The following is a 19,306-nucleotide window of genomic DNA, read 5'->3' on the forward strand; positions in this document are numbered from 1 at the left end:
CTTCTTCTGTGGCTGTTTTAACTTTGCAGTTTTGATAGCATTGCTACAGTGAGGGTTCGTTGTCCATACATTTTTTGACACCGTGCTTTACCATTCTGAGTGATGACAACCCTACCTCCACCCAAAATGACTGTGGGCATTACTGCTGTTCAGAAGATACTCTGATGTGATGCCCAGGTCCCCAATATCTGGGAGGGTTGTTGGCAGACAGCCATCAGCCTTTGTGATCTGCCTTTGCTGTCACATCACCTTTCCAGGGGAGCCCTTGTCCAATGACTTGTCAGCATGGAGGCATAAAGACCAAGCCCCCTTCATCCAAATTCAGACAACTTGGAAGGGCCATTCCAGCTTCAGAACTCTGCAAGGGTTGGTTGAGACTTTCGTTAGGCCTGTACCACAGCCTGCTTTCTCCCTTTGTGCACACCTACTTCCTTCCCTCCCCTCCACAGCTGTCATTTCCAAGATCACGTCTTACTAAACCTCTTGCGTGCTAATCTCCACCTCGGAGTTTACTTCTTGCAATTTTTCCCCACTTATAGTATAATTTTAAAATCCCTTGCACTACAGATGTACATTTCCCAGTGACAGAGATGACTTCACCCTTATTTTGAACATGAACTTGGCTTGAACTTCTCCATTGAAATCTAGAATAATCTCTTGTTGGGCAGTCCAACAGGTTAGTGATAACATCACTTGCAAGCATTGACTATTCTATCTTTTGAACCTGCTTTACTGTAGGTTCAATGTTTCTTGCTTATTGCACATATAACAATCAGTACATATAGAATTACAGTATGTATCTTTGTTCATAATCTTTGAATTTTTGATTTCAGTAGAATTTACAACATGAAGCAGAAATATGAAATCACAGATTTAAATACTATGCATACTTAAATCTTTTCAATATTGATAAAAAATTAGAAAAAACATTTTCTAAAATGCTTATTCCAATTGTGTATGAAAGTGCAATTTACTCTTCTTGGCATTATTGTTTTATTGTTTTATTTCAATGATTCATGATTGCATTTTTCTAACTTTTTAATATTTGTTTGAATACTTGTATTCTTTGAATTCACCATTTTGTTGGCATGTTTCCATTAGATCTAGTATCATGAAGAGAATTGAGCATCCCTCCCTGAGGATCTATTCTCTGCATAGAGCCCAGGATTACTCAGTTGCCCCATTACGCTTCTTGAATATTTTGAGTAGTTCCATCACCTGTGGCTCATAGTGATATGTGTTCTTATATGCTTCTAAGCATATAACTGTTGTAACTCATATTTGCAAATGAATTTTAAATTCATAAAACTCTTCCACATCCGTTAGCACTTTTGCCTACCTGAGAGGTAGGCAGGGTAGGTTATTGTCATCAGCTTTACTTTAGGAATGTGAGATTAGGTTCCACAGAAGAAAGCTGTTGTCTGTCAGTGGGGAGTAAAGTCAAGACTCAGACCAGGTCTTCGGTTACTTTTCATTTCTTATAACCAGTGTTGCTAGTGTCCAGAGATAAAATGACTCCACACAGGGTAAGAAAGTTCTTGAATAAGGTTAAGGGACTTGACGGCAAAGGCATGTACCGTATTTTTAGAATGAGACTGATTTACATACAGGGACTTTTAATTGCAGTCATCTATCAGTTTTAAACTTTCAAAGTCCAAATATAAAGATGCAGTAATGTAAGTGAGCCAGCTGCATTTTTTACACAGAGCATGAATTGATGAGTTTATGAATGAATGGATGGAAATCAACGGTGAAAGTAAAAATATTCTAGCCCATTTCAACAGCATAAGCCATGTATTGGTACCTCTGGAGCTTCCAATTTGTGCCACCCTTCCCCCAAGAACATTCTCAGAAAAGACAGTTCAACCCTCGAAGGAAAATACGGTGGATTGCACAGTGCTATCCTCAATATCTGAAAACCAAAATATCATTTCATTTTCATTTTCCTACCTCAAATCGTCTTCCCTTTTGCACCATTGAAAATAAAATTGCACATGGTTTGGATCTTTTGGGAGTTTGTTTGATTTAAGCAGCTTTATGGTATTTCCCCCCATAGGAAATACATGTGTATGCCACTTCTGCAAATTAAAATATCACTTCCCAATGAGCGCCTAGGAGAAAAATCATCTCTCCCTATCAAGACTTGCTTGTATTCATGAAGAGCTGATTCTGAAAATGTTATGGAAGCGGAGTGTGGGTCTCCATAGGTGTGGCCAGGAGCTGCCGTTCTGCGAGGAAGGAGGCCTAAACCGGACCTACAAACCTCTCGGAGGGCCCGGCTGTCGCTCTGCCCCCGGGTCAGCGCGAGCATCAGCTTCTCTTCAGCCCGCCGCGCACGCGCGCTCTCCACCCCGCCTTCACTGCACCTGCCAGGTCATAAACCCCTTTCATCCGCTCGTGTCAGCTCCAGACGCTCAGTCTTGTCTCACGTTGATTGGTCAGAGCCCAAGGGGGCGCGTCCCTCTTGCGCAACCTACTCCCGCTCTTCCCGCCCCCTCCCCGCCTCTCCCGCCCTTTTCGAGCACCTACAGTCTTTGTGACTGGCGCGCGTCTGGGTCGCTCACTACGGCAAGGAGAGGTGTGCAGTGGGGGTGGAGGGGGTGGAAAAAAGGGAGGAGAGAAGGGGGAGGAAGGGATGGGTCAAAAGAGGCGGGGCTCAGGTGTCGAGCCGAGCGGCGGGGGCCAGAGAGGGGAGGGGGCGAACGGCGGAGCGGGAGGGGCGGGGCCGGGGTTGTGGCGAGGAGGGGGTTACGCTGGCGACGTCGGCAGCGCGAGGCTTCGCGCGTGAGAGGCTCGGGCGCTGGGCCTGCCTACAGAGTTTTCCGGGCGGGCGAGCGCGTCGTCGACGCCGGCTCCTGAAGGAGTGCGGGCGGCGAGGTGTCGGGGTCAGCGGCGTAGTCAACTGCGGCCATGGAAGAGACGCAGCCGCTTCCTCAGTCCGAGCTGCAGCTGTGCGACAGCCTCATCATCTGGGTGAGTACGAGGGGGCGACGAGGGCCGGGGGCCGCGGCGTGGTGCTCGGGCGCCAGGTTTTCCCCAGGTAAGCCTGAGGAGTACCGGCGGCTCCTTGCACCGCGGACACCGCGGACTCGGGCGCCTTGCCTTCCGCACCTCCTACCCTTGACCACGAGAGTGCCACCTGCGGGTCGCGGTGCAGGTGTGTGTGTACGTTTGTATCTGCGGGGACGGGGGAGGGGAAAGGGAACTCGGGGGGACGGCCTGGAGGAGGCTTGTCTTAAACCCTTGATTGTGTTCCTTCCTGACAGCTGTGGCTGGAGCCAAGCGCCCATCCCCTTGAGTCCTTCTACCTGTCCCATTTTCTCCTGCCCTCCGTCCAGCCCTGGACTTCTGAATCACAGACTCCCTCACCTTCCGTCTGCTGTACAGCCTTCCCATAAGGGACCTTTGTGCCACTTGGGAGTCAAGATGCCCTCCGAAAACTTCCCTTCCACCCCAACCACCTTGCTGTCCATGGACACAAGTGTCCAAGAGGTGGTTTTAGTTCCTGGATCAGTGCTCCGCCACCACACCAGGACATCCGATTTTGTAGAAGCCGCTTGCAGATGTGCACACGTATTTCTTAGGTGGAGAAAAAGATGTTGAGGGTGGGGGCTCATATTCCCTTATTCTCGCTGCCCCTCCTCCAACGGGCAGGCATCTTTTTTTTTTTTTTTTTTTTTAAAAAGGACGTGACATTTGTGTTTGTACTTTAGCCATGCTTCGTATTTCTGTTAATTTGTGTTGAGTTTGGACTGTCAGGATCTGTCCCCAGTATTCCTCAAAATGATGCCTCACCTTTGGAGGTGCTCAGCTCTCAGAGAGCTGGCATGATGTGGTTTCTAACCCATACAGAGCAAGGTGAGTGTCCCCTGGTCCACAAGATGTTAATGATGCCCATGCCCAAACCAGTTTAGTTTTGTGTAGGGTAGTGTGTGCGGAATGGAATGTAAACAGACTGGATCGGGAGGTGGTAATTGGTTGATGAGATTCCCAGGTGATCTCCGAATGTGTGCAATTCAAAAGAATGAGAAACCAGGGAAGGTTTCTGGCAGTGTGTGAAATGTATTGGAAATAACCATAATTTAAAGCAACTTTTACAATTTGGAGGTAAATAGCTTGCTTTATGGAGAATGCAAGTCTAGGGCCTCTGAGTTAAAGCGGTTAAGCTATTCATCTGTATTTTCGTTTAAAGTGAATATTGGGGTTTAGATATTATATTTAAGATTCATGAAACAAGACAACCTTACTTTTAATGATGTTTTGTTAAAACAAATGACTAAAGAGTATATCCTAATTTGTTACATTGTTGCACTAAACACCTGACTTAAGTAGTAAACCCAGTCTTTATGATGTCGTTGACTTAAATATGAAGTGGAGAAGTACAGGATTTTCTTAAATTATATTGCAATATTTTTAAGTATTATGTGACTATGTCCATTCTTTTAACCAGTATTTATTGAGTTTCTACTTTGTGTAAGGCACGGAGAAAGAGAGATATCAATAATAATCAAAGAACTTTCTATTATTTGGAGTGATTGGTAGAGCTGTGTATTTTTACAATGGAAGGCACAATTTCTTAAAAACTGTACATTGTTATAAACCAAAGGATAAGGAATCGTAGGTGACAGTAAAATTGGCTGCTTCTCCAGGTCTCTGTCAGGCTGCTGAAACACTACGGAGAAAATGAAATTATAGTGCAGACTGTTGCCTCTACAGAGCTGCTACAGCCAAATCCACCTGTTGCCATAACACTGCCCCACTTTATGATGAAGAATCACCACACAGTTCCTCTCACCTGTGTCTTTGCAAACCTTTATCAATACCTTATTAGGGTCCCAAATCTTCTCCCCCTCGGGAAAATGACCTCCTCCATATCTTTGGCTCTGGCTCTAAATCGCCTCCCTTCTACATCTTCTAAAACTTGGCTCTATCTTATCCCCTTTCTGTATTTACAACTTTTTTCCCTCCACAGGCTGCTTCTTCTCCACAAGTAAACTTGCGCAGATCTTCCCTATCTTAAAAAGAATGAAGAGCCATCACTCCCTATGAAAACCATACTGTATTGTCCTTCCCTTTATGGTCAGATTTCTTTAGTTTTTAAATATTTATCCTTTACATTTCTTGAACTTCCATTTACTCCTCAATGCACTGTACTTAAACCTTCTCAAAGTTTCTACTTACTTGATTTAACAAATGGTCACTGTTATCCTTATTTTACTTAATGGATTCCTTTGTAAAATTGTCTTCCACCTTAGTTTCTTGGCTTTTCTTTACCTCTCTGGTTGATTCCCAGGGAACCTTCCCTCCTATTTTGCCTTTGCCAGCCAGTGCATTGTTGATATACACTAAATATCAACAATATTCGAATCTTTGAATACCTCTCTAAATATCTCCAAATTCCCAGATGCCATACTCTTCCATGCTGACTATGGTAAAGTCCATTGACTTTATACTTCTTGAGGAAGTTAAGCTTTTTTAAAAAAAAATATATCAGGCTTTTAAACTTCCCTCTACCTAGAATAATTTCCTAGCTCTTCCAGTGGTTGGCTTCTTCATACCATTCAGTTCTTATGTCTGTTGTCATCTTTCAGAGAGACTCTGTGACAGTGAGTGATTTATCAATACTTGCCCCCACTCCTATTCCACTGTAACCTGTTAACCCCTTTCTCTTGTGTCTGTATCACTTAATACTTTCTGAAGTCATTTTGTTTGCTCCTTGGGTCAGAGCCCTTGTCAGATTGTTTTCTGCTGTATACCCAGGATCAAGAACTACCTGGGATCTACAGCTCAACATTCAATCAAAGAGGGGATAGTAAATATCAGTGTCTTGGTCCTGACCTCCGAGACCAGTATTTCACCATTCAGTATCTTAATATTAAGTATGTAGACTTTTGTGGATACCTGGACTTTTTAACTTCATCATAGAGTATTGCTGGATTTCATCAAGTAGAAATCAGGGGAAGGGAGTTTTCCAAACACAGGGAAGAGCCTCTAATAGTAGTGGAAATAATCTCCTTTGGTGATAGATTGAAAAGAAGTAGTGGAAGACATGTTGTCATGATATCCCTACTCTCTTAATGTGCTTCCTAAGTAATGTTACATGCTGCGGGTAAGTAGTAGGACATATCATATTAAAAAGTTATAATGGAGCCAAATCATGGAGGTGAGAAGACAGTCGGTGGTAAATTGTGTTTTTTACCACTAGATATTATAGGACAATAGAACTGCCATTAACAGAATTAGAGAAGTCATCAAACAAAGTTGATTGGGTAAAGTGATACCTCTGTGGCAGTTTTTAAAAAGTTTTATTTTATGATTTGGAACTCATCATGAAATAATTACTTCTGAGAAGTGTTATATTGCTGCTTAGCAAAAAACTCTGGGCTGAAGGATAAATTTGGGCATCATTTACATGGTGGAGCGAGTATATGAGAGTTTGAAGTAATTGTACAAAGATAAATTGAATTCTGTCTGTTGACTCTGTGAATTGGAAATTTCAGATCTTTGGAATGTACTTTCACTGATAATATTGAAGTGCTGGGACAGGTTTTCAAAAATAGTTCCCCTAGTTCTTGCAGTCTTTGACTTTGACAGGCAGGTGAAGGAAAGACTAATACCAATGCCCAAGTTAACAAAGAATATTAAAGGCTGGAACATTTATGAAGATCTTGAAACTCAAAACAATGATCTTTCTGAAATAAGCAGCTAGAGGAGGACAATATGAGAATAGAGTTGTCCCGAGGTTGGGTTGTTAGTTATCGGTTGTGAAACCCCCTTTTCTTCCTTGATTTCTGTAACATTTACATTGAAGCAGTGCAGGACAGCATTTGCACTTTGTTGGTTATTTGCTTTATTTAAAAATAAAGAAGAACTTAAGATGGTTGTTTGCCAGAACGTTATATTTAGGGATGGAAGCCCTGCCTGTCCTTTTAGGGTCACTCACTAAAGAGACCTTTACCTCTTTACCTCTGTGAAGAGTACTGTGAACTAATACATTTTCTTTTGTCCCTGTGCTTTGGCCTCATTCCCCCCACAGAGCTTTTTAATTTATTCACTCTTCTTGGTTATAAAGCCTTTCAATTTAGTCAAATGAAATTACATTCTCTGTGATCTAATTTATTTTACATCTAGTTTAATAATTTCCAAGAGACACTCCAATTTCCATGGCAGTAAGAAAGAGAAATTGGTCTTAATCTTGGTATGGTGTACAACTGGGTAACTACTTAAATGATATGAGTGAAATTTTAACTTACAGATGTTAAGTTATCTTAAAGTTCTTTTTCTGATGGTATTCTCTAAAAATAGACAAAACACTGACTTAAGAGTTTTATATGTAGCTTTCAGAAATTCTGAAGTACTTCATATATGACATCAATATATTTGACTTTTAGGTATACTTTTATGATTTTATGAAATGTTAAGTCTATTTTTATAAAAATATACATCTACAGAAACTTATTAGTATAGTTTCATTTGTTTGGCAGGGTCAGAATTCAAACAAAAAAGGACAGGTTTTAGCTGTTTTTCTCTCTAGTGTTCATACATATATATTTTTTGGGGGGGTGGTAATGCTACCCTATAGGCATAAAAAGGCAGTAAAGTCATTTGCTTTATGTTGTTTTAGCTGCAGACATTCAATACTCCGGCACCTTGTCAAGATGTAAAACAGCTGACTAATGGAGTTGCCATGGCACAAGTTCTTCATCAGATGTAAGTGGTGGTACAGGCTCTTCCTGAACTAATTGTAAACCCAATACCAAGGAAAACAACTTAGACTTGTGTTCTAAAGATTATTGAAACTTTATCCTATTTAGTAATGACAGGCATATGGTACTGAGGCATTCTTGCATCTAGGGAATGAAAAAGTGTATTACCTGATTGTTCCTTACTCATGAAGATATATCTTAATTAAACGAGCTATCAGGATTCTTATCTATTTCAGAGGTGTTAATTTTATACTTGTACTGATCATGTTCAGAAGTTATAGTAACAGTAAGGAACGGATTAAATGTAATATTCAGTTATACTGTTGTCATTTGAAGGTATCAGTGCATGGAGATTTTTATTTTAGAGATAATTGGAACATAAAATACTGAATTTAGAAAAATATTAAATTTAAAAATTTATATTTGAACTAATAGGAATGTATGAATCCACCAATAACGAAATGTTGTATAAATGAAACTTGAAGTCACAAATGCTGGAGAACTGTAACTAATAAAGTGATTCTCTTAGGGTTAGGCCTGTTTTTTTTAAGTACATAATATAAAAAGTTCTTAAATCCATTATTTCCTGATTTTTGCCAAACATTGTGCAAGCATTAGGGTTAGGACATCTGCAATATGAGCTGTGCCCTTAGAACAAACATGGACAATTCTATAGTCATGACTTATTAATTAATAGTCATTGATTTTATATTAGCTTATTTTCATGATAATATATCTTCAATGAGAGGAGAATCCTATCTCTGCCACATTGTTTTAGAGTCAGAGGTTTTTTATTTAATTGTTGCTATCATTTTGTAAAGGTTTGTTGTGATGGAAAACTCCCATAGATGGGTTAGCAAAAATTCTTTACCACTCTTAGAAAGATAGCTTGAAACAATATCAAAATTTTAATTACTCAGAATATTCAAAATGATCTAATTTGAATAGACAGATTTTTATAGTTGACTCAAGATTAACATTTTAAGACATAAGCTTATTAACATGTTAACTTTTGGGGGGGCTGTCATTCTGAAATATGCCTACTCCCCTGCTTTCTTAAGGGTGTTTTTAAAATATTTTGTTTATTCATACCTTGATTGGTTTCAGGTGATTCATTTGGTCAGCACCAAGCATTCTGGCGATGTTTCTTTCTTGATGATTTGGGGAAGTCGTCATTGTTTTTTGTTGTTAGGATATACACCTTACCTTTTTCATGGCAGTATGTTGTGGGTGTTGGTGTAGATATAACTGCATTGTGGTTGGTATGGATATAAAGCTGATGTGTGTTCACTCACTTAAGTAGTGCCATCCAAAGATGTTATTTGTATTTATTGTGCTTTTAGTAGCTTTATACCAGGGGTGTCAAACTCATTTTCACCTGGGGCCACAACAGCCTTGCAGTTGCCTTTAAAGGGCCGAATGTAATTTTAGGACTGTATAAATGTAGCTACTCCTTAACTAGGGGCAAGGAGCTCGGTGCTGCCACCAGGTAGAAACAAGGTGCCGGGCCGGATAAAACAAGGTGGAGGGCCGGATTCTGCCCGTGGGCCTTGTGTTTGTCACCTGTGCTTTATACCAAGCCATGATAGAAGAGGCCTGTTTTTACCATGATAAGATGCAAATTGCTCTTTGATCTCCTATCCTCTAGAACTGTACCTGATGTTTAGCATAGGGTAAGCTCAATTTTAAACTATGTCCTTAAATATCAAGTCTTTTTTCCATAATCTGTTGGAGTCTGCTATTACTGCTGATTTTTCTTTTTATTCTTTTGTCTCTTATTATCTTCTAACAGCTTTCAACAGGAATAATAAAATAGCCAACCAATCAGAAAGCTGTCTTTCTTCATAAAACAGATGGTAGTGACCTAAAGTGTGCCTAAACCTTTTTTGATTAGTTTGTCGGTTTTGCATGTAGTTAGGTGTCTAAGTCTCTATCATCTAAGGGCAATTTTAAATTTATTTTTCTTTTAGAGCCCCCTTCCAATTTTGTAGCTTTTCAAAAGTCTTAGATATGGACAGTGAAACTTACATGTTTTTCCCTAGTTGGGTCATTGTATCATATTTCTGCTAATAGGGCAAATTTTACCATATTTTTGAACACTTAAAAGCACTTGATATATTATGATTATTATGTATGGCATTGATGGCTATTCTGATTCACATCAAATCATATCAAAGTTGTTACTGAGGATGAGAAGGAAAAATTTTTTAAGGAAGTAGAAAAATTTAGTGAATGATTCTTTTATTATTATCTGAGGCAGGCATATGTCTATATAATGAGGTCTTAAAAATCAATGCCCAAACTATATGACTGAGACATGGGGAATCACGGGATTATTGCTATGGTTCTACAGTTTCTTAATTATGTTTAGTTTGAATACATAATAGGTATCTCTCTGTTTTAAATGTATGTAGAAGCTATTGCTCTTTAAAAAACGCATTGGGAAAAACTGTAACCTCAACTGTATTAGTTTCCAAGGTTGTCATAACAAAGTACCCTGTGCTGGTTGGCTTACAACAAAAAAAATTGTTCTCTCATGGTTGTGGAGATTAGAAATCGTAAATCAAGTTATTGGTGGGGCCATACTCCCTCTGCATCCTGTAGGGCAGGATCCTTCCTCACTTTGTCCAGCTTCTGGTAGCCCCAGGCATCTCCTGATTTGTTGGCAGTATAACTCTAATCTCTGTCTTCATTTTCTCATGGCTGTATTCTCTCTGAGTTTGGGCACCCTCTCCTCATACTGGATGAGGGCCCACCCTAATTTAGTATGACCTCATCTTAGTTTGCTTACATCTGCAAAGACTCTATTTCCACAAAAGATCACATTCACACAAAGGTACTAGGGGTTAGGCCTTTAGCATACTTTTTAGGGGGACATAACACAGAACAACTATAAATAGTGCATGCCACTTCCCCTAAAAGGAAGGCTTAGCTTTGTCACTTTAAGAACCAGAGAACTTCTCTTTTTTCCAATGTCTTTGACTAGACATTTTGGCAAGTGGAAGAAAAATGAGATGTAGAATGTAGAATATTCAGAGCTCAAGTATCATGCACTTATGTGTTCATTCATTCAGCAGATATATGAGCATTTAAAATGATAAATCATGATAGACAACATCTGAGGAGTTACTAAATATAAGACATTGTTATACCCTGTACATGTTATTTCATTTAATTTTTACTGTTCTGTGAGGTAGACATTTTTATCCTCAATTTTATAGATGCTGAAACAGGTTTATAGGGAAAAAAGGACTTTTACAAAGTCATATAATGAGTAAATAGCAAAGCCAGCATTTGCATCATTTTGGCCTGACTCAAAAGCCAATGCTCTCAGTCAGCTATAGTCATTGAAGTCTACTATCTAGATCCTCTCCTTATAGATGAATAAATGAAGGCTAGGTGTTTGTGTCCAAATTACAGATCACAATTTGATGTGTTAAGCACAAAAGGTCTTTTGACTATTCAAGCAGAATAGAGTCTGTGTCCATTGAAGCAACACAACTATGCTATAGATATAGTAACCAGTGGGCATTAATTATGACCTGTATTTAGTTGGTAAAATTGTTGGAAGACAGCCCTGGCTGAATTGGCTTAGTGGATTGAGTGCCGGTCTGTGAAAAAAAGGGTCACGGGTTGGATTCTCAGTCGGGGCACATGCCTGGGTTGTAGGCCAGGTCTCCAGTAGGGGGCATGTGAGAGGCAACCACACATTGATGTTTCTCTCCCTCCCTTCCCCTCTGTTTAAAAATAAATAAATAAAATCTTTTAAAAAATTGTTGGAAGACATATACCATGAATGGAGTTAAAAATAATTGTGTAGTGATTCTTACCAATTTTTATTAGAAAATAATTGGACTATATTTTGCTTCCTTAGTTTCATGTCCCTTTCTTATTTGGTGCTCCCTGAGTTTCAGGGAAGTTCTGGGATATATAAGAAAAGGAGCTAGTTGCTGGGCCAAGAGTCTAGTTAAGGTATGTAGATGTGGCAATACAAAAATGTTAAAGAAGGAGGGTATATACAATATGTCCAGAGAGTTCTCAGGTTGGATATCAAGTTTAATAATGTGAAAGATTGGCTGTCATTATAATTGTTTGAGAAGAATGAATTTGTTTATAAGAAAGAAAGCAGGAAATACATATTTATGAACAAATTAGAAAGCATTTCTCAATTAAGGGTATTGTGGACTGAGTGTTTGTGCCTCTTCAGAATTCAGGTGCTGAAGGCCTAACTGTAGGGCTTCATTGTGTCTGTATTAGAGATGGGGCCTCTAATGAAGTCATTAGATGATAAAAGTGAGGTTAATTAGGTGATAAAAGTGAGGTCCTCATCTGCTAGGATCAGACTTTTTATAAAAAGATACATCAGAGAGGTCACTCCCTGTCTGCAAACATACAAAAATGAGATCATGTGAGCACATGCAGCAAGATGGCAGCTGCCTACAAGACAAGAGAACAGACCTCAGAATAAAACCTATTTTGCCAACATCTTAATCTTGGACTTCTTAACCTCCAAAACAGTGAGAAATAAGTTTCTGTTATTTAAGTCACCATTGTGTAGTATTTATCTTCAGTGTGAGCATACTAAGTATGGGCTAAAGTTGATTGGGGATGAAAAGGAAGACAAGAAGAAATGCAAAACAAAAGGCTGAAAAATTAGAAGAGGTCACTTCCAGATTCATGTTCTAAAGGTAATTACCAAGTAATTATAGAATCAAAACGAAGTTTTTTTAGGGTCAGAAGACTGGTGTAGTAGTCAGGGTTCTCCAGAGAGGTAGAACTAGTAAGATGTACAAGTATATATATGTACAGTGGGATGCACGCACACACAAGAGGAGAGAGAGATTTAAGAAATTGTTTCTCATGATTGCTTGGAGATCTATGGAGGAGTTGATGTTGCAGCTAGAGTGCACAGGCAGAATTTGCTTTTTCCCAGGGAAGGTCAGTCTTTTTATTAAGGCCTTCAACTGATAAGATGAGGCCCACCAATATTATGGAGGGCAATCTGCTTTACTGAGTCTACTGTTTTAAATTTTAACCTCATCTAAAAAATACCATCACCACAGCATCCAAGCATGTGACCAAATATATGCCAAATATATGAGTACTGTGACCTTGCCACATAAAATTAACCATTGCAACCAGCATACATGCCTCTTTTATTTAATCTGATGTCAAAAGAAAGTAAATTTACTTCTGCAGTTTTGACTCATTAACTAAATTAATTCAGTCTTTTCATGTAAAGAACTGGTTAGAAATACATCATTTGTAGAGTTAGCTAAATTGTAATTGTAGCCTTAGTATCTGGGAAAAGCCGAACATAATTAACATTAATTTGCTCAAAAGAAAATGGTTAAAATTCAGAGGGAAGGAATTTAAAATGGCGAAGCCATTTTTGGTTACTCTAGTCAGAAGTGGTATCATCTGTATTAGAACACTGAGGCAGACAGTTTCTGAAAAGCTAATCACTGTGTTCTAATTTCAGCTTTGCATTTTTAAATTCAAGGTACTGCTGTGGAAAAGAATTTCATTAATTTCTTCTGTCATTTTGGTTGGCTTCTCTGTAAAGTAAAAATTTAGATGGGACCTTTAAGACCTCTTCTAGCACTATATTCTGTGATTTTGTAGTGTTGGCTTAACCCATAAAGCATTTATCACATTCTCCTTTGAATATAGTTATTTGTGCTCTTAACCCCTTTAGTAACTATTTCTCTATGAGTTAGAATAGTAAATTATATATCTTCATTTTAATCTTGCTCAGTACCTTACTCAGAGTAGGCATCCAAATATTTGTTTAAGATATAATTTATTAATATAGTTCACTGTTTGTAGTCAAATGTCATCCTTCAATGAAACCTTATTTAATACATAAGTATTTTGTATAGAAATTTTTTGTGCTGGCCTTCCGTACCAATAGGACTTAGCTTTAAAAGTTAAAAACTAAATTTGTCCTTGTAGATTTCTCATTACACTCATTCTATTCAGTTACAGTCAGATTTATTTGGAACTTTGCCACATACTAATTTTACTTGGGGCAAATTACTTAGGTTCTCTCATCCTCGGTTCTCTGATGAGTAAGATTGGAAATAATAGATCCTTTGCCCAAGTTACTGTGACATTTAAATGAAGTAATGTGGAAAGACATCAAGCACAGTGCTTAAGATACTGTAGACATTAAAAACTAGTTTTCTTTTTATTTTCTCCTTTAGGATAGGGACTTTTACATCTTTCTGTTATCAGGGTGCCTATTATAACATATTTAATAAATGTTTCTTAAATTGAAGATGTTAATAACTTAAGTAGTTTATTATGAGAACTTCCAAAATAAATCCTTAGTAATAACAAAAAATTTAGTGGGTCTTAGATAATATGTACTATCCTTATTAAGGCTTTTAAGATAAGATATAACTGTTTATTATTAAATTTGATATTTTACATGTAATAAAAACATTTAACATTTAGCATTTGTATTTTTGTTTTAGTGATGTAGCTTGGTTCGATGAATCTTGGTTAAGCCGAATTAAGGAGGATGTTGGTGACAACTGGAGAATAAAGGTATGCAGAATGAATGGAAGAAGCACTTAATCCAAATGTTGGTTCTAAAATTAGTACTAAACTCAACTAAATCTCTTTTAAAAAATTAATTTAGGGGTACATTTATTGCATACAGTTTGAATTTTTACACATGCATGTCCCCATGTAACTATCATCATCGTTAGATGTAGAAAATTTTCATTCATCTAAACCATGCTTATGTCCCTTCCTATTTAATCCTTATTTGTAACTTGGCCCCAGGTGGCTGCAGATCTGCTGTCTGTCACTAAAGATTTTATTTCTAGAGTTTCATATGAATGGAGAATCAAACATTATGTATTCTTTGTCTCTAGCATCTTTTTACTCAATATAAAGTTTTTGAAACTCATAAATTTGGCTGTATTATTATTACATACAATTATTATTAATCCACTATTAGCAATAAATTTCTCCTTTTCATTACATTGCTCTACTGAAAGTTGCATATTGATGGATGTTTGAATTGCTTCTGTTTCCTTTTTCTTTTCTGATACTGTAATTCTGTGTTCTTTGTTTTTGTTCTTGATAAGACTGGCTTGGTATTTATTCAGTTTAATTGATTTTTTTCAAAGAACTAGCTTTTTGTTTTCATTGATTTTTCTCTCTAATATTTTTTATTTCCTTTCTTCTACATACATCTGCACTTCTTTTTCTTGCTTAAGGTAGAAGCTTAAATCATCAGTGTTAGGCTTTTTTCCCTCTAATAATAAGTATCACCTTGGCCACATCCCACACATTCAACATATTCTGTTTTTATTTTCATTTAGTTCAAAATATTTGATAATTTCCCTTGTGATATTTCTTTTGATATATGGGTTCATTAGAAGTAGGTATTTCAAATTATAAATATTTGAGGATTTTTAAGTATCTTTTCAAAAATTTCTTAATTTCTAATTTAATTCCATTTTGATATTAAGAAATTCTTATTTTATGACCTAATATATAGTCCGTCTTGGTGAACATTCCATATACACTTGAAAATAGCATCTATTCTGCAGTTCTGCAGATAAGGATTATATCAGATTTGTTGATAATTCTGTTTACATCATTTATATCTTGATTGGTTTCCTGTCTGATATTTTTTTATCAAGGTGGGAGGATTTCTTTAATTTCTACTCATGATTGTGGATTTGTCAATTTCTCCTTTCAGTTCTGTTAATTTTTAAATTATGTAGTTTGAATTTTTGTTATAAAGCTTATATATGTTAATTTTTTATGTCTTATTGATGAATAAATCTACTTATCATTGTGAAAATGTCTTTCTTTATCCCTGATAATACTCCTTGTTCTGAAGTCTTGGTTTTATGATTATTTTTGCTTTAGTGTTTTTTTTCTATTTTTATATCTCTATATTTTTTATATTAGAAGTGTTTCATGTGGATACCTAATAGTTGGGTCTTGCTTTTTTTATTCAATGAGCAGCTATTTATTTGGTTCTTTAAAAAGAAACAATTTTCCATTTCTTTTTTGAAACTCTTGAACATTTTTAAACTAGCAGTTTTAACAGTATCATCTAATTCTTTCATTTCTCATTTCTGGGCCTATTTCCATTGATTGAGGTTTGCCCTGTGTAGTAATTGACTGAGTTTCACTGTGTAGTGATTTTTCATTGGATACTAGACAGTGTGAATTTTATTGTTTAGTGTTGAGGTTTTTTCCTGTATTTTTTAAAAGAGTGTTGGACTTTGTTCTGCGAGCATTTAAGATACTTTGAAGGTTTTGGGGGATGGAAAGTAGATCCTTTAGGGCTAGACCCACTGCTAAGTTGTGATCTTTTTGGTATTGTTAGTAAATGTTTATTTATACAGCATAGTCTTTTTACCCTTGCTGGTAGAAATTCCAGCCATTTCTGGCTTGTTTAATTACTGAGAATTGTTCAGAGTATAGTTCCCTGGATTGTTCTTTCCTTGGAAATTAGTTTTGTTTAATCTCATTGACTTTCAACCATGCATATGCAAATTAGTATTCAAAGAGTCAAAGGAACAATTATGCAGATTTCTGGAGTTCATTCTCATTTGTCTGCCCTGCAAATTCTAACTACCTCGACCTTCCTAAACTTCTGATGTCTATCTCAACTCAGTAAGAACCTCAGGCTTGGGTAGTGAGTGTAGGGCTCATCTTTGTTTGTTTTTCTTGTCTCAGATATAAGAATTCTATATTGCGCGTTGGCTAAAGCTTAAAAACAATTGGTCTTTGTATTTTCTCCCATTTTCTAGTTGTTTCTGTCAGGAGAGTAAGTCTAGACCTGTTACTTGCTCATGCCTGAGCGTGGATGTGCTCAGTCTTTAAAGTTGGCTCACTTTAGAATCACCCTGGTTAAACTGTGTAAACATTCAGACATTTTTTCCTTACAGTCAAACCAATTCACTCTTTGATGTCTAAAAATTATCATGTACTCATATTTGTAGAACTCTAACATAACAATATTTTTGTAACTTTTATCTGAGGCAGTTTTTATTGTTTTTCACCTTGGCAAACATTTTATTTAATTTTTAATATGAAATTATTTAATTATTATTCTTTTTTCCCATTAGGCTAGTAATTTAAAGAAGGTACTTCAAGGAATTATGAGTTATTACAGTGAGGTATGTAAAACATCTGACTTTGTTTAAATAAAACATGCTATGTGTTAATATTACAACACTGAAAAATGACTTGGCTTTTTGTTTATAAAATTTTACTAGAAAACAATTTGTAACTAGAATATATTGGTTTTTTTGCTATTTTTAGAACATTCAAATTTTGTGAACAAAATGGGCTTAAACTTAATAGTTGATTTGTTAAATAATATTGTTTCTATATTATATTCTTTAAATTCATTGTATTTTGAAATAGAATTGCTTTTATATGATTTGATTTTTATGTAATGCTATAAAGTATACCTTATAATTAAATTGAAATTGTTTTCTATGAAAAGCATTAGTTTGCCAGTTGTTTCCAATGTAAGCAACAGCAAAAATATACTTTGAAATTATGCCTGTGCAAATGAATTGGGGAAAAATGCAAAAATGGAAGTAGTATTAAATTCATATTAGCTAGTTCATTATTCAAGTAGGGTTTTTTTTTTCTTATTCAGCATTATAAGTTCTCTAGTAGGATTATTTGATATAAAAAGGTTTATTGCTTAATGTTTGGAAGCAGTGGCAAGTGCCATGAAAAAGATTATATTTCTTTTTTGTAAAGTTGTTACAGATAAACTTGTAATTTCTTCCAAATAATGTTAAGACTTAAACTATGCCTAAAACTCATTTTGAAGCTTTTTCTAATTTTTTTTAGCTTTTTTAAATAAGCTAAAAAAGAAAGATCAGGCCAGGAAAGATTAATCCATTATTGTCTATGTGTGATAGTTTATTTTGTGATTTTGTTAATCAGTTGTATATCAAAATATTATGAATATTCTTTGGCTTAACATAAATCTTTTTTTTTTAATGAAAAGGCCTAAGTTTTGTCATAATAGATCAGGCCAGGAGCTTCTTAAGCAATCCATTTTTGACAGTAGGATCAAAGGATATTTGGTATAAAAGCATGTCAGTTGCTTTTGGTTGATAACTCAAAATTTTGGCAAGTGGCTTTGCTAACTGGTTTTAGCCAGTAATTACATGTTTATCATTTGTTAATTTATCTGTCATTTCATGAACCTATTTATAATTTATTTTCCTAGTAATAATTAAATGTAGTAAATTTTTGTAGACTACAGAAATGAACAATCTAATTTATTGTTTCAATACCACAGTTTTTGGGGCAACAGATTTCTGAAGAACTTATTCCTGATTTAAACCGAATAACTGAATGTTCAGATTCTGTGGAGCTTGGGAGGTTGCTGCAGCTTATTTTAGGTTGTGCAGTCAACTGTGAAAAGAAGCAAGGTAAGTGAATTTCAGTCATTTGAGAACTTATACTTTCTAGAAACAATCTCCGTTGCTATAGAAAGTAGCACTAAAATGTATATCTACTGGTGGACAGAAAGCACCCTGAAACGTAAGCCAGGAGATCTTAATTCTAGTTCAGCTCTGCCACCAAAAAACTACAATCTTGAGTATCATAATTACACCGGGATTCTGAGATTTATATTTGGTAGCTAAATATAATACATTTTAATTTAATTAGTTTAATTTAATATATTCAATGCTTAAGACTTAGTGGATAGTCAGTAAATACTGTACCTATTTGTTTGATATATTATCTCTTTTCACTTGTAAGATACAGAACCTTAGGATGATTCAGATTTTTATAAGTAAATATGCAGGTATTAAATTATAATCCAAGCTTCTTTAGATGATATTCTGCTCTTCAGAAGAGTGCCTGTCCAATGTATCCTCCAAATAAGCAGTCTAATGATATAAATCAATTTGGTGTACTATATCGATATATCCAAACACAGTGATCTGTAGTTTACTGTGAACAAAAACCATTTTTGGTTGAATATGGTGAGTGAAATGATGAACTGAACAGACCAGGATCTACTTGCTTCAGAGACTTACATCATTCCAGGTGGTAAGATTTTTGATGCTGATAATTTTTTTTTGCATGACTCAGCCAAACTTGGCCTTAGTACATTACCTTTAAAACAAAATGTTGGGTGCTTAAGTTTGTAAAATACTTTAAGCCAGGACTTAGAAAACACATTCAATGTTACCCAATTGAAGAAGAGAGCATATGACACAGGATAAATTCAGTAAAGACAAATTCAGAAAGAAGAAAAATAAAATTAATTGTAGTTTATCAATAAAAAGGGATTGATTATCAGTAATATTTATTATTAGTCCATCCATATCTTATCATTAGCTATTTTTTTCTAGGGCATATCAGTACTTCTGTAGAGAGTTTTATTTTTTACAGATAATACAGAGGTCATCAAGTTTCATAAAAGTAAGGACTATTTGCTTCATGTAAAGTTAAAACTTCTGTTAATGTTTAATTACAAATTGACAAATAGTATCTTACTTTTAAAGTAGTGATTTTCTGTTATGATCTTTTTAATTTTTTAGTTCTTTAATGCTTTGTTTCCATTTCAATTACTGATTATATGT

At 36.2% G+C, this 19,306-nt stretch overlaps 1 protein-coding gene across 1 annotated transcript in view; it reads left to right on the forward strand.

The window, feature by feature from the left end:
* Positions 1-2,649: 2,649 nt before the first annotated feature.
* HOOK1 (hook microtubule tethering protein 1) overlaps positions 2,650-19,306 on the forward strand; it is a 54,847-nt gene continuing 38,190 nt past the window's right edge. Inside the window, exons 1-5 of the mRNA XM_024571091.3 lie at positions 2,650-2,973; positions 7,625-7,710; positions 14,186-14,258; positions 16,811-16,861; positions 18,010-18,142. Coding sequence (XP_024426859.2) covers positions 2,911-2,973; positions 7,625-7,710; positions 14,186-14,258; positions 16,811-16,861; positions 18,010-18,142 — 406 coding nt within the window. The 5' untranslated portion in view covers positions 2,650-2,910. The remainder of the gene's footprint in view (positions 2,974-7,624; positions 7,711-14,185; positions 14,259-16,810; positions 16,862-18,009; positions 18,143-19,306) is intronic.

This window comes from Desmodus rotundus, chromosome 3, assembly GCF_022682495.2.
Source record: "Desmodus rotundus isolate HL8 chromosome 3, HLdesRot8A.1, whole genome shotgun sequence".
NCBI classification, from domain to species: domain Eukaryota; kingdom Metazoa; phylum Chordata; class Mammalia; order Chiroptera; family Phyllostomidae; genus Desmodus; species Desmodus rotundus.